General features: G+C 49.0%; 1 protein-coding gene across 4 annotated transcripts in view; it reads left to right on the forward strand.

Annotated features, from left to right (window-relative positions):
- The window catches only part of CPLANE1 (ciliogenesis and planar polarity effector complex subunit 1), a 170,529-nt gene that overhangs the window by 86,338 nt on the left and 67,685 nt on the right, over window positions 1-16,506 (forward strand). For all 4 annotated transcript variants that reach the window (XM_089779416.1, XM_075932522.2, XM_089779415.1 and 1 more), the window contains exon 25: window positions 14,620-14,926. In XM_089779416.1, coding sequence (XP_089635542.1) covers window positions 14,620-14,926 — 307 coding nt within the window. The remainder of the gene's footprint in view (window positions 1-14,619; window positions 14,927-16,506) is intronic.

Raw genomic sequence — 16,506 nt, forward strand, 5'->3', positions numbered from 1 at the left:
GCCGCAGATGGAAGCTTGTGATGAGCAGTGTTCGGCTGGACCGCGCATGTGCCGCGGGCTCGCAGCTTTCGTGCTCTTTTCTGACTCGCATGGTCCTGCCCCCCACCAGTTCCTCTTCACTGCCTCAGGCTGCAGACGCTTGGAACCGCGCTCTTCACTTGCTCACTAAATTAGACTATTTCTAGTTTTTCCCCCTTGTACATATACCTTATTTCTCTTTCGCCTTTATTTCCCTCATTTCTTCCAAAAAACCACAACCAAAGAATAACAAAACTTGAACGGGAATAAGAATAAAAGCCGCTTGTTGTTCTTATCTCCCGCTTCTCAGCTGTTTTCCCTTCCACTCCTTTGTACATAGTTTAAAAAAAAAAACCCCCCCCCCCCCCACAAACAGAAAGAAAGAAAGAAACAACAGGAGATAAAGACAACATAATAGAGACATTATCACCACATTATCTCTACCTAGAGATAAGACTCAGCTAAGAGGACTTCAGGGAAACCGGCAAAATGTCAGCTGCCTGCTTCAAGAAATGCAGCTCTTGCCGGGAGGCAATGCCAGCCTCCGATGGTCATTCTGAGTGTATCCGGTGTCCGGGGGAATCCCATGTCCCCCAAAAATGTACCCACTGCACCAGACTTACCTCTAGCCAGGAAGGACAGAGAGGCGTCTTCGGATGCTTCTCTTTGATAGAGCCCTGCAGCCCCAGCAGACTGATCCAGACCAACAGCTTCACAAGTGCGGGGCTTCTTTCCCAATTACAGGACTTAAGAAAAAGCCTAGGATCTCTCCCACAAGATCCCTATCAGCTGTCCTGAATACCTGAGAGCCAACCTGAAAGACCGGGGACTTCTGGCGTGGCTCAGCCAGGTCCCCTTGTCTCAACGGCTCCAAAGCCGAAACGACCATGGGAGCCTTTGCATGTGCAGGCTCGCCAGGCAGCATTGCCTCAGCTGCTGCCTCTGCCTCCCTTGCAGAGAGCTGAGTCGGCTCCGAGATCGGACCCGGAGCCGATCATCATGGCACCCTCAACGCTCCCAAGCCTCTGTGCGGTGCCGACCTGCCTCCCTGCCGGCGTGGCGCCAGCTGCTGCAGCTGCCTCTGAGCTCCCGGCGCCGATTAACACCGTGCCAGCTGTCTCTGCAGCAAATGCCGGCACATCAGGAGGTCCGGGTCCTGCTCCTTTGATCTCCCCGGGCCGGAGCTCTTCTCACTCCTGCCTTCTCTCGCCGGCGCTGTCCTCGCCTCTCCCGGTGCCTCGTTCTCCACGCCGCTATAGCCATTGGCTGCCTTCACCATTCCTGGCTGCTGCACCTTCCCACCGCAGACACCACTATAGGCAGCTTTCTGTCTCCTGCTTCTTCCAGGGCATCAGACATCCGTTCCTGTTCGCTCTGTTCTCCGTACCGATACTACGCCTGTTCCAACTATCACCACGACTGCTCACTGCAACATGACAAAGGTCATCACGTCGACCGCAACTCTCGAGACTCCCACAGCGGCTGTTCTTATCGATCACGTTCTGCTTACGATTATGTACCACGCAGACGCTCTCCAGCTCCTCTTACCCCACTGCACCATTGAACATCACCACCTCATCCTCCTTCAGAGACGGATCACACCGCCTTCGGGGACCACCTACCGGGGTCTTCCATCCCAGACTCGTCTCCGCCAGATGAGGCAGTCACACCGGGCGACAGCTCTCCACCAGATGACCTCCGTCAGCTCCAAGAGTTGTTTAAGCGGGTGGCTATCACACAAGAGATCCCGCGGCAGGAACTCATGGACAAGCAACACAAGCTTTTCAGGAATCTGCAACCGCAGCATAGGTCTCTCCTGGCCATTCCTCTTGATGAGGGCATCCTGGAACTGGATGATGAGGTGTGGCATGCTCCAGCGTCCGCTCTTCCGACCAACAAACGGGCCGACAGGAAATATTTCATACCACCGAAGGGCATGGAATTCCCCTTTGCCCATCCACAACCTAACTCCCTAGTAGTCGACGCAGCTCAACAGAGGGCTGCCCCACACTTCAAAGGGAGGGAGGGAGGGAGCCCCACACCTCAAACATCAGGGCTCCAATAAGGACGTAAAAAGACTTGACCTTCTGGGCAGGAAGGTCTACACTTCAGCCACGTTACTCCTCAGAATCGCCAATTACTTGGCGCATCTCTCCAACCACACCTTTGACACCTTTTCATGCCTCACTCCCCTCATGGATCATCTCCCTGATTCTAAGAAATCGATCCTGAGGTCAGTAATCCACGAGGGCTACACATCAGCAAGAACGTCCCTCCAAATATCCATGGACGTCACTGACACGGCTGCTCGCTCTGCTGCTACTGCCATCTTTATTCGCAGAGCTTCTTTCCTTCAAGCGGCGGGAGTTCCAAAGGAACTACAGGCCAAAGTCGAGGACTTACCCTTCAACAAGGATAAGCTCTTTGCAGAAACCATGGACTCAAGCTTACACTCTTCTAAAGACTCTTGAACAACCTTGAGAACTCTGGGGATGTACACTCTCCCCTTAAAGAGACGCCGGTACTCACCATACCAGCGCAGATATGACTACTCCTACATCAGGTATCAGTGGCAGCAGCAACACCAGCAACAGAGGCCCTTCGACAACCAACGCTCTCGCCAGAGGCCTCAGGCGATGCTGAAACCCAAACGGCAGGACGAACATGCCTCCCAACAACAAGCAACAGGATTGATGCATTGGTTGGGGGCAAGCAGACAGTCACAGGCAGCATCACGAATCGTACGACCCAGCTCTTTCACCACTGGCTGAGGCCCTTTCTACATCAATGGGCAAAAATCACTACGGACAGATGGGTCCTCGAGATTGAACAATCTGGCTACCCTATCCCTTTCATAGCCATCCCACCAAGCATTCCTCCCACCCAGTCCCTCTTCAGGGACCCTCCTCCGACTAGAAGTCGACCGCCTTCTCTCTCTGGGTGCCATAGAGCCAGTCCCAAAGGATTTCAGGAACAGGGGCTTTTACTCACATTATTTCCTCACTCAGAAGAAGTCCAGAGGTTGGCACCCCATCCTAGATCTCCGCTGTTTGAACAAATATCTCAAGAAACAACAATTCAAAATGATGACTTTAGCTGCCGTAATCCCTGCGTTAGATCCACAGGACTGGTTTGCCGCCCTCGACCTCCAGGATGCCTATTTCCACGTTCCTATCCATCTAGCTCACAGGAGGTTCTTGCGCTTCATCGTGGCAAAGGACCACTTTCAATACAGGGTCCTCCCCTTCGGGCTATTGTCAGCCCCCAGGGTGTTTTCAAAGGTCCTATCCGTGATCATGGCCTTCCTCCGACGCCAAGGGGTACTCATCTTCCCTTACCTGGACTATTGCCTACTCAAGTGCTCTTCTGCACACGAGTTCTCCCAGATAGTTCACCTCATGAGGCAAGTCTTTCAATCGCTTGGACTCCTCCTCAATGAGCAAAAGTCCATTTTGCGCCCCACTCAGAACATTGAGTTCATTGGGGCCTGCCTGGACTCACTTGCCAGCAGATCGTTCCTACCCTTACAGAGGTTTCAAGCCATCCAAGACCTCATTCACACCATCACCGTCAGCCCTACCGTTCCACTCATCACATGCCTCAGACTGATGGGTCATATGGCCGCCATAACATACATGGTGAAATACACCAGACTACATCTGCGTGCCCTTCAGTACTGGCTGACTCTCGTATACGACCACACCAGATACGATCTCCACAGGCCGGTAACGCCACCTGGCGTTCTCCAATCACTCCTATGGTGGACCAGCCACACAAACCTACTATCAGGTATACCTTTCCATTGGCAGGAGCCACTCCACCAAATCACAACGAATGCCTCCCTACTAGGCTGGGGGGCTCACATGGGCTCCCTCTCAGTCCAAGGCCAATGGTCCCCACAAGAAGCATGGCTACACATAAACCTTCTAGAGCTACGCGCCATTTTCAACTCATGCAAATCCTTCCTCATCTACATTCGAAACACCACGGTGAGGATACTCACGGACAACATCACAGCCGTGTATTATGTGAATCGCCAAGGCGGCGCTCGCTCCTGTTCTCTATGCACGGAAGCTATCCGCTTTTGGAACTGGTGCATTTGCCACGGAATAACACCTACGGCATCCTACTTACCTGGCACCACAAACGTGACGGCAGATTTCCTGAGCAGACACTTCCATGTGAAGCATGAATGGGAAATGCACGATGGCGTCCTACGCGAGATCTTCCAACGTTGGGGTACTCCCCCAATGGACCTCTTTGCAACTCCCGTCAATACACAATGCCGCAAGTACTGCACCAGGGCGGGCCTAGGCCACGCATCCCTGGGGGCCGCCTTCCTTACGACTTGGCATGGACCCCTCCTCTATGCATTCCTCCTCATACCTCTGATCCCCAAAGTCCTTCAGAAGCTGAAGGCGGACATGGCAACGCTAATCCTCATAGCTCTGGGCTGGCCTCGCCAGCACTGGTTTCAATTCTTCCACCATCTCTCCTCGTGGACACCGATCCACCTTCCGCCTCTCCACAGTCTCCTCCTACAAGACCAAGGACGCCTGAAACACCCACAGATAAAAATGCTGAACCTAACAGCATGGTTCCTAACTGGCTGACTCTGTTCGAATCCCTCTGCTCCGTTCCAGTCCAGCACATCCTAGTACACAGTAGACGACAAACCACGAGAAAAACTTACAAGTGGTGCATATTCTCCTCTTGGTGTACCTCGAACCACCAGGATCCGACACATCCGTCGATCCCCTCCGTCCTGGACTACGTGTTGCACCTAAAGAACAAAGGCCTTGCGTTAGCCTCCATCAGGGTGCACCTCGCAGCAATTTCAGCATTCACATCACTGATAGATGGCGTTTCTGTCTTCGCCCATCCTACTACTAAGAGATTTCTCAAAGGCCTTACCAACATGGGCCCACCGCATGACCCAGTCCCACCGGTGTGGAGCCTGGATATAGTCCTTGATGCCCTAATGAGGCTGCTGTTCGAGCCTCTGGCGACTGTATCCTTGTATTTCCTCTTTGAAAACCATTTTCCTGCTTGCCATAACATTGGCACGCAGCGTGAGTGAGCTTTCCGCCATGATGGCCACGCTACCATATACAGTTTTCTGTAAGGATGGAGTAGTCTTGAGACTACACCCAAGATTCATACCCAAAATCGTCTTACATTTCCATGTCAACGAACCAGTGATCCTGCCAACCTTTTTCCTGAAGCCCCATGCCTCACCACGAGAAGCTGCCCTACACTTCTTGGACACGCGCAGGGCCTTAGCTTTCTACATAGATCGCACTAAATCTTTCAAGCGTATGGACCACTTATTCGTCTCCCTGGCACAGAGGTCAAAGGCCTATCTTCCCAGAGGATTTCCAATATCGTAACCTCATGCATAATGCAATCGTACGCAGTGAAAGGCTTACCCCTTCCATCCCAACCATGCGCCCACTCCACTAGAACCATGGTCACATCTATAGTGTTTCATAGAGGGGTTTCTCTGAAGGACATCTGCAGGACGGCGACCTGGTCCTCACATGAGACTTTTGCCAAACACTATTCTATTTCTCTAATCACTCGTTCAGATGGGGGCAGTGGCGACTGCGGTGCTCTCCACAGCGGATAAATAGGGACTCCTTGCCGTCCTTCCGTTCTGGCGACTACTGCTATGCAGTCACCTATAGTGGAGCACCCGTGGGGACATTCCCGAAGAAGAAAGCGAAGTTACTCACCTTCGGTGCAGTAACTGTCGTTCTTCGAGATGGTGTTCCTGCGGGTGCTCCACTACCCGCTCTCCTCCCCGCTTCGGAGTCCCCCCCCCCTCTCTTTGTTCTTGTCTCTTAGGGTATGTCTACACTACAAAGTTAGTTCGAACTAACGGACGTTAGTTCGAACTAACTTTAATAGGTGCTACACTAGCGCTCCGCTAGTTCGAATTTGAATCGAACTAGCGGAGCGCTTAGTTCGAACTAGGTAAACCTCATTTTACGAGGACTAACGCCTAGTTCGAACTAGCTAGTTCGAACTAAGGGCTGTGTAGCCCTTTAGTTCGAACTAGTGGGAGGCTAGCCCTCCCCAGGTTTCCCTGGTGGCCACTCTGGCCAACACCAGGGAAACTCTATGCCCCCCTCCCGGCCCCGGACCCCTTAAAGGGGCATGGGCTGGCTACGGTGCCCGTGCCAGGTGCAAGCCTGCCAGCACCCAGCTAGCAGACCCTGCACCTGGCACGGCACAGAGCCACCCACCCGATGCCCCCCAGCCCACCCCCTCTTGCCGGGACCAGGCTGGCGGCTCCCGGGAGCTTGCCCTGGACCGCAAAAGGCGGGCACCTTCCTGGGCTAGTGCGGACATCGTGGACCTCGTCCACGATCTCCGCACTAGGCACAGGAAAGTGGCCATCTAGGGCAGGAGAGCTGCCAGCCTGGCCACCCAGGAGCAGGTGTGCATGAAAATCAAGGGGGTCCACTGAGACCCCCGACACTGAGCCCTGAGCTTACAATGGCCGTCCTGGGTCAGACCAAAGGTCCATCTAGCCCAGTAGCCTGTCTGCCGACAGCGGCCAACCCTAGGGACCCTGGAGGGGATGGACCGAGGACAGTGACCAAGCCATTTGTCTCGTGCCATCCCTCTCCAGCCTTCCACAAACTTTGGGCAGGGACACCACTCCTACCCCCTGGCTAATACCACTCCATGGACCCAACCTCCATGACTTGATCTCACTTCCCTTTAAACTCTGTTCTAGTTCCAGCCTTCACAGCCTCCTGCAGCAAGGAGTTCCGCAGGTTAACTATTTGCTTTGTCAAGAACAACTTTCTCTTACTAGTTTGAAGCCTGTTACCCATTCCTTTCCTTTGGTGTCCTCTAGTCCTTCTTTATGGGAACTCAGGAAGAACTTTTATGAATGCACCCTCTCCACCCAACCCCTGCTTTTAGAGACCTCTATCCTGTCCCCCCTCCGTCTCCTCTTTTCTAAGCTGAACAGTCCCAGTCTCTGTAGCCTTTCTTCATCTGGGACCTGTTCCCAACCCCTGATCATGTTAGTTGCCCTCCCTTCTCCCAGCCTTTCTCTTCCCCTCTCCCACCTCCTTTTCCCAGTCTCCCCCAGTTTTTTCCAATAAAGACAGAGTCAATGTTGGAAGAAACGTTATCTTTATTTTGTACATCAATAAGAAGGGGGGCTAGGGAAGGGTAAGTGGAAGGAGGTGAGGGAGGAATGGGGTACGAGCCCCCGATGGGGAGGACTGGGCTGGCTCTGCGGGCTTCTGGGGGTGGAAGCTCTCCTGCAGCCCCCCAATTGCCCCCTCTCCCCAGATGGCAGCCTGCGGCAAGTGCAGCCGGGCTGATGGCCGAGTGGTGTGATGTGCCCAGTGTGGGTACTCCGGGCACTCCAAGCCAGAACTTCTTTGCAAGCGGGGCACCCCTTAGAACTGTGTGTCCGGGGTGGGGGTCGGGACCCTTTAAGCGCAGCCCTCGGCTAGCCTGAGACAGCATCTCCACGCTCTAAGTCCTCCTCTGATGCCCTGCTGGCACTGCTTCCGGCCATCCTTAAGCCCTGTTCAGAGTCCACTCAATGTGGACTTGCTAGTTCGAATTAGCAAAACACTAATTCGAACTAGTTTTTAGTTCTAGACGCGTTAGTTTGAATTAGCAAGTTAGTTCAAACTAGCGCTATAGTGTAGACGTACCCTTACAGACTCCGACGCGATCTCGAGAAACTGGCGGGGGGCCGGACCGCGCGAGACAGAAAAGAGCATGAAAGCCACAAGCCCACGGGCGGTCCGGCTGAACAGTGCTCATCACAAGCTACCGTCTGTGGCACCGGGGCAAGCCCAGCACCTATAGTGGAGCACGCGCAGGGACACCATCTCAAAGAACGAACGTTACTGCACCGAAGGTGAGTAACTTTGCTTTTTCAGACACACACAATTTTTTTTTTTTTACCATTTTTCTACCATTGCAACACATTTGTTTAAACAACTTAATCCTAGCCAGGGGAGCGATGAAATTTTTGTGTGTGTATTAAAAAAAAAAAAAAAAAAAAGTACAAAAATAATAAAGCGTAAAAATTAATACAAAAATTCAGTTTTCTCCAAATTTCAGTTGTGTTGAAGTACCCCCCAGACTTCTCCCGAGTACCCCCCGTACCACTGGTTGAGAAACAGTGACCTAGAGCACACACTACGAGAGCCCCTGGCAACATCTACGCCTTTCCTTCGCAAAGTGCCCCTTATGGATATTTGCCAAGCGGCCACATGGTCCACCAACGATACCTTTATGAAACATTTACGCAATTTCTCAGACCTTATCTAATGATATTACAGTGGCCTCTGCAGTACTCTCCACTGACCAATCCATGATTTAGTAACCTGCCTTCCATATATTCCGTGTACTGCTACCCAGTCACCAACAGTTGAGCACCAACGGGGACACCACTTGAAGAGGAAGTTACTCACCTGTGCAGTAACCACTGTTCTTTGAAATGTGTGTTCCCGTAGGTGCTCCACTACCTGCCCTCCTCCCCGTTTCGGAGTCTCTTACTTTCTTTCAGATAGCTGGGTGGACTCGAGGAACTGGCAGGAGCCAGACTGTGCATGATCAAAAGGGCATGAATGGTGTGAGACGCAGAGTCCTTTGCTGAAATCGATGGGGACGTGCTGAGGTCCTGCAACAGGTGACTGTGCGAGGAGGTGATCTGCAAGGGGATGCCGTTTCATATCCCTTCCCCGACCATGCAGTTGGTGCCGGATGCCTCTGACATGGGCTAAGAATCCCACCTCAGGAAGCTACAGACTCAAGGGATATGGTCTCCAGCAGCCACAGTCCGGGGTCCTTGGGATATGGTCTAATGGTCCCCTGGACCCAGGGTCTCCTGTATACCTTTCTCCCATTTTCCTTAATCCACAAGGTGATCCTCAGAGTCAGGGAGTTTAAGGCTTCCATGATCCTAATAGCCCCAGCATGGCCTCACCAGCATTGGTTCCCGGCTCTCCTTGAGTTCCCAGTGGAGCAGCCATTGGCCCTTCCCTGTACCCAGACCTGATCTCTCTGGGATTTGGTAGACTTTGGCACCCGAACTTCCGATCCATGCACTTTATGGCATGGAAGCTCCCTAGCTAAGTGCCTTTTGAGAATCAGTGTTCAGACTGAGTTCAGACTGTTCTCTTGGGCAGTCACAAACTCTCTACAAGGGCTTCTGACCTGGTGAAATGGAAACGCTTTGTACTCTGGTCAGATGGTAAGGGGTTTTCACCTATGGAGGTCCCAGTTCCAGCCGTTTTGCATTACCTCCCGGACCTTAGTGGTTATCTCCATTCAGGATCGTGTGGCAGGTCTGTTTTCATGGACTCTATGGTGCATCGGATTTTTAAGGGGTTGGATAGGGTTTTCCCCCAGGTGCGTAATCCTCTGGCCCCCAGGACCTAAACCCATGTTCTCTAAGCTCATGGGACCTCCCTTCGAGCCCTTGACAATGTGTGTTCTACACCTGTCCTGGAAGGTGTCCTTCCTTGTGGCCATTACCTCTGCTAGGCAGGTTTTAGAGATATGGGCCCTAACGGTGGATCTGCCATACATGGTTTTCTTCAAGGATAAGGAGCTTCAGTGGGTAGCCGAGTTAGTCTGTTACAGGAAACAAACAAACAAATTGACAGAGCCAGAAAAGTACCCACACACGAACTACTTCAAGACAGACCCAAAAGAGAAAATAACAGAACTCCTTTTGTTGTTACCTACAGTCCACAACTCGGATCCCTCCAATGCATTATACACAATCTACAACCCATCTTGGAAAATGATCCCTCATTCTCAGAGGCCTTAGGAGAAAAACCTAGTCTTGCTTACAGACAACCCCCTAACCTGAAACATATTCTTTTTGATAACCATGCCACACAATCACATCATAAGCCTCCAGGAACCCAGCCCTGCAACCAAAAACGATGCCAACTCTGCCCACATACACTGACAAATTCATCACTGGAGCAAACCGCATAAGCCACAAAATCAAAGGGTCATTTGACTGCACATCTAGTAATTTGATCTATGCCATCAAATGCCAACAGTGCCCCTCTGCTATATTTATTGGTCAAACTGGACGTTCTCTGCGGGAAAGAATCAACGGACACAAATCGGATATACATAAAGGGAACACTCAGAAGCCTGTTGGAGAACATTTCTGCTTGCCTAACCATAATCTTACAAATCTGCAGATGGCGGTCTTCTCACAGGCCAGCTCCTCAAGCCAAATTCACAGAGAAAGCTTGGAATTACATTACATACACAAATTCAATTCACATGCTAATGGACTCAATCTTGATTTAGGTTGTTGGGGACTCTACCACGAAGGGTGCTAACAGATTTCTGAGTGATATCCTTCCTGACTTAGCAATCTATCTATTGACTTTGATCTTTATCTGCTTAGGTTTAGCACCAGTTCTCCAGATACTTAAAGAAAAAACTGGAAGGGGGGTGGGAGACAGAGCATCATTCTCTCCCTTCCCCCCCTTCCCTTCTCCTATTTATTTCGAGTTTTCAAATCCCCTACTCATAGCTCTGGTCATCTGAAGAAGTGGGCTGTGCCCACGAAAGCTCATGATGCCATCTACATGTTTTGTTAGTCTATAAAGTGCTACCAGACCATTTGCTGTTTTTTTTTTTTTCAAGGATACGATCAGGCTCTGCCCTCACCCTTAATTCCTGCCCAAGGCGGTGTCTCACTTCCACCTCCATCAGGACATTTTTTTACTAGTCTTTTACCCAAAACCCCACAGTTTTGGGACAGAGGACGCTTTACATACCTTATGTTAAAGGTTAGACAGATCTTAGCCTTTTATTTGGAAAGGACCAAACCCTTTTATAAGTCCTCCCAGCTGTTTGTGTCCATAGTAGACAGGATGAAGGACCTGCTGGTGTCAGCCGATTGTGTTTCGTCCTGATCATCTCTTGTATCAAGGCATGCTATGAGCTGGTGCAGGTTCCAGCCTCAGCTATTGTGGCCCATTTGACCAGGGCCCATGCGTCTTCCGCTGCCTTCATAGATCAGATGCCCATTGTAGAGATCTGCAGGGCAGGAAGCTTTGTGAACCACTATGCCATTGTGCAGGACTCCTGGGAGGGAGTAGCAGGGCAGGGCTGTTGTGCAGTCTGTCGCTCTATAGGCTCTGACCCTGCCTCATTAGGTTTGGATTTGGAGTCACCTAAGTGTAATGGACATGAGCAAGCACCCAAAGAAGAAAAAACGGCTACTTAAGTTCATAACTGTTGTTATGATGTGTTGCTCGTGTCCATTCCATATGCCTGCATTAGAGAATTCCGGCTAGAAGGAACCGAGGAGGTGGAGGTCCAGCAGGGATATATACGCGCTGGTTCGTTGGTGCCACTCTAGGGTGCTCCCCTGCTGCCCCGACAGCTACCTCTAAGGGAAAACTCTCAGACAATCGGTGCATGCAGTGAGCACGCACCTAAGTGGAATGGACATGAGCAGCACATTTTGAAGAACAACAGATATAAAGGTAAGTAACCATTTATTTCAATATCCATCCTTTAAAAATATCTAATTTAACCTTTTTTTTTGTTTTTCTTTGAGTGATGGTACCAATGTGTATGTGTGCCATGTGCACAACTGCCTGGAAGTTTTTACCATCTCGTGCAAAGTGGTGTGCCAAGATTTAATCCTTTTACTGTAGACCGTGCCGCTCTCCCAGTGGAAGAGGGGCTCTCTCCATTGTGTGCCCCATCTACTACCGGGATCAATGCAAACCTTTCTGCAGACTACCAGTTGCTACTGGAAAATCACTGTTAATTACATAATTACCCCTGAGCCATTTTGCTAGCACTGCAACTGGGGAGAACTGTTTAATAATTTAAATTATTAAACAGATTACATGTTTTAATTTTCTCATGTTAGTTTATCAAACTTCATTTTAAATAAAGTAAAATATTATGTCCAACACAAAAGGTTTCAATGTTTTCTTTATTTATGACAGGAGTGGGGAAGCTTTTTTGTATCGGCGGTCAATGACCCACAGAAAAATCAGAGAATACACAAGTGAGAAGCAAAAAAACTCCTCCCCAGCCCTCACTGATGTGGTCCCCAACTGAGATACCTCACTTTTCTGGTACTCCAGCCCCCATGGGGTGAGAGGACTGAGGTTCAGGGCTTCCCGTAGACCAGACTTATTTTTCTGGGGTTCCAGAGTTAGTGGATTTTGTGGACTCACTTAGGCTCTGGGGTGGGAACAGAAATGAGGATTTCAATGTGTGGGACAGGGCTGCTAGTGAGTGGTGTCAGGATGGGGGTACAGGATCTATGCGGGAGGTGGGGGTTGGAGTACAAGAGGGGGTGGGGAGTAACGCAAAAAAGGTGAGAGGGTGAGAATGCAGCCAAATAGTTAGCTGTGGAGGGAAGCAAAGAAGTGGGGAGTAAAGGAAAGTGCAGCTTCTGCAAAGTAAAATTATATACCCCCCTCACATCTTCCCTCTGCTCTAGCCTCGCCCCATCCGCCCCCCAGCCTGATCCCTTGCATCACCCTGTACTCCTCAGTGCAACTCCTGCCTCCGCATCCTCCTTCATACTGCCCCCCCTATCCTTGTGCCCCACTGCACGCACTGGCAGGGCAGCAGCACTGGGACTCTCACCCCCCCCAGGAACAGCACTGTAGCGAGGAGGGATGGTGGGGAAGAGCCTTTGCCTTCTGGCTGCTGCTCGAGCGCAGGCAGAGCCGGGGCTGGCTGGGCGCAGCAGGATGCTAGGGAAGGAGCTCCCCTACCCCACACACAGCCTGTAGGGGAGCAGACTGGACCTCGACGCACCCTTGTCAGTACCTTTATGCTGCACTAGGCTGTTATATAGCAGTCCAGACTTAATGTGGCTTTTGGGGCTGCAGTATTCGAGTTAGCTACACATTGACTCTGATCTCTCTTTCTGGGTAAGGCTTGTGAATCACCTCAATTGGAATACATATGTAAAAGCACTCAATAAAACAGTTACTCTTGGTAAGTGTTGTTCTTTGAGATGTGTTGCTCATATCTATTCCATACCCTTCTTCTTGCCCACTGTCAGAGTAGCTGTCAAGAAGGAGCTGAGGCCATTTCCTCAACATATACTGCTGCACCTTGCCTCAATTGTCAACCAAAGCATTTTTGTTAATGGGACTTTTGAGGTCCACAATCTTTTATTGATGTTTTGCTACTACTAGGCCCCCCAAGTTTTTTGTGTCCGTCTTACGCACCTCACTTGCAATTGGAATACAAAAGCAGCAGACAAATGATCCTGGAAATAATGTGCTCTGGTTATTGGATTGAGTTTCTGTCACCACCTACCCACAGATCCTCTTCCATCTCTTCTCAGAGACCAGTATCTAAAGTAATTCCTATGTTGGGAGGTAGACTCTCGTCTACAGAAAGGAGCCATAGAATGGATTCCACATCAAAAGCAAGGAAGAAGGCTCTATTCATGATATTTCATAGTTCCCAAAAAGAACAGAGGATGGAGATCTACTCTTAACCTACACCAACTAAATATATTCGTCTGAATTATTTTTTCTCAATGATTATCACTACAGTTTAATGCCTGGTATTTGGAAGAGTATGAACCACAGAGCACTAATGCTCAGTAGTGATCCAATTCATCATCATCCAAAGCAGAAAGAATTTTAGCAGGAAATGCTTTTTGGCTAAATTGAAAACTTTCTCCTTTTAATCACAGAACTACCAGTTACTTCTAGAGTACACTGGAATTCCTATTGTTTTAATTAGCCTTAAGATGCTGAGCCTCTCTATCAGTTCTCTACAGATCTAGCTCACAGAATCAGTGCATTTTATCCTACAACTGAAGGCCATACCATCATAACTCGAACCATGGTGGATAGTTATTGAGCAATAATTAGATTCCGGAAAAACTTAAACAACAACAAATAGTCTAGCACTTTAAAGACTAACAAAAACATGTAGATGGTATCATGAGCCCACTTTACTAATGCCTCAATGGAATCAATGTTGTACCCAATGCTTCAATGGAACCTCAATCTTGTCATTTAACTTCTCACCAGACCACCTTTCAAACCATTAGCCATATGTTCTGTGTTCCATCCAAAGATGAAGATTGCCTTCTGAGTTGCCATCAGCCACAAAGGTAAGCAAGCTCTCATGGCACATCTGCCATACACCATTTTTCATAAAGAGAAGGTCTCTAGTTATCATCAGTTGAGAGCATGAGAACAAGTACATATGTGCAGACCAATGGATATTGCTTTCTAAAACATTTCTGAACTCGCATGGTGCTCATGCATCCCCACCAGGCTGAGAGATTAATTATATACCAGTATTAGTCTCATTCTTAGATGATACCATCTTTTGGTGTCTATCCTAGTAGCAGTCCCCTGAGTTTTCCAGAGTCATATTCCATACCTATAAGTTGATTAATTCAGTGAACTCATAGACAGTGCAACATTCATTTTTATTTTTCTGGATATAAATTAAATTAACCATATAATGGAATATTCCATGTCCTCCTAATCTTAGAGTATTTAAAATATATGGACTATATGCTCAAAATCCATTTCTTTCTCTGTCTCTCTTCTCACTTTTTTTTGGAGGGGTTAGGACCCAAAAGTGAAGAAATGATGTCCGTTGTTATTCAAGCCACCCACAAAATGAGAATGAAGGCACTGAAACGTGTAATAAGGAACATAGGCCCCATTGAAATAAGTATCTGGGAGCCATCAGAAGAGGAGACACCAGATGATGAGACACATTGCTATGATAGATTCTCATTAGGGACCAGTCTAAGCAGAAGTACACTCTCTGATTGTGGAAATCCTCAAGTATATAGTGATGCTGAAACAACAGATACACTCTCAGAACCTTTGCTTGCTGAAGGAACTAAAGATCAAGCACCTTCACCTCAAAGGTATTTAAGAAAATAACAAATGAGAGCTCAGTCAAAACATGAAGCTATTGTCAAATGGTTTTTCGGTACACTTTCACCAGACCTTTCTCCTTCCTCTCAGCTACTTACTACTCATCTAAAACTATTTAAATACTTTTTGCATTGTCTTTAATGCATTTATTACAATTATCAAATATAGATTGAAGGAAAGAGGAAATTTGCAGAGGGGAGGAAGTGGGAGTGATGGCGGGTATATGCAGAGAATTGTGGATGGGGAGAGAACTCTTTAAAAAAAGAAAAAGTGAAGAGGATTTGTCTGACTACTACTTTTGAACTTGAATGTTTCTTGTATCTTAAACATATGTAGTTGTTTTGATAATTAGATTTCGCTGTTAATCTATTTTATGCATGCGGGCACTAGGGATGTAATACTGTAGTCAATTAACTGATAAGTAAAAGCTAATAGGTTAATGTTATAAACCACACACACTCTCTCTCTCTTTCTTTCTCCCTCTCTCCCCTCCCTCTCCAGAACATTTCTTAGCAGGCTACCCCTGCTGTGAGTCTGCATTTGAAGTGTATTAGGAGCAAGGTGGACAGGCCCTGGCTTAGTTCCGGCTCACACCAGGTCCAGGATCTCAGACAAACCCCTGTCCTCCCCCTGGGGACAGGGGCTTCTGCCACCCTGCACTACTTCTTCTGTATCAGAGGCAGCTGCGCAGGGTGACAGGCAGCTGGTCCACGTTGGGAGCTAGCTTTTAAACTGTTTCCGCTCATGGACCAGTTCCCGCCTGGCACCCTGCACTGCTTCCTCAGATACTGGCTGCCAGCCCCACCCCCGGGACTATAGAATAATCAAGTAACTGATAAGAATTCATGAGGTTGAATGACTATTCAGTTAACCAATATTTAACATCCCTAGCATGCATACTGCTTCAGTCAGCAGCAATCTTTACTGGTAGGGGGGAATCACAGGTGAATATTGGTTCTTTTAGCTCCTCTCTTGCTCATGCACCAGACCCTCTTATTGGCACCTGCTCCAGGATATTAGGGCCCAGTAGCTCCCGCTGTCTTTCTAACCCTATGGCAAAGAACTCAACTTATAGCAGATTCTGTGTCACCTGAATATGGTGCTGTCACCTGATATGCCTCCAGATAGGAGCTGCTGTTTTCCTAATATCAGTGAAAACAATATTGGACTGCTTTACAAGTATAGATCCCTTTGGGTGCTCTACTGTAGGATGTCTGCATCCCTGTGTATACTGGGAGATCAAAAAGCCATGTCTGAGACCCTACACCCCTGAAAAGAATCTCCTTTTGCTCCCAAGTGAGGACATATAGTGAGGTATGGGCTCGTCACTCAGTTCTTTCTCAGTTAAGACCGATAACTGGCATGTAGCAATCATGGCCTTGCCTTCCAACATCACCTGCAAAATTTTCCAATGAGTTGCAGCTCAAAGATTGGACTCCCAAAAAATTAAAAACCCATGGAAGTTATTTTATCCTCGACCTTGAGGGATTGCTGCCATCGCATGCTTCACCTGGCACTCTCCTTCCCCTCTGCTGTGTGGGGTCTCCGGCTTTGGAGTTGAGAAGGAACT

Source organism: Pelodiscus sinensis, chromosome 6, assembly GCF_052426305.1.
Source record: "Pelodiscus sinensis isolate ZL-2025 chromosome 6, ASM5242630v1, whole genome shotgun sequence".
Classification (NCBI taxonomy): domain Eukaryota; kingdom Metazoa; phylum Chordata; order Testudines; family Trionychidae; genus Pelodiscus; species Pelodiscus sinensis.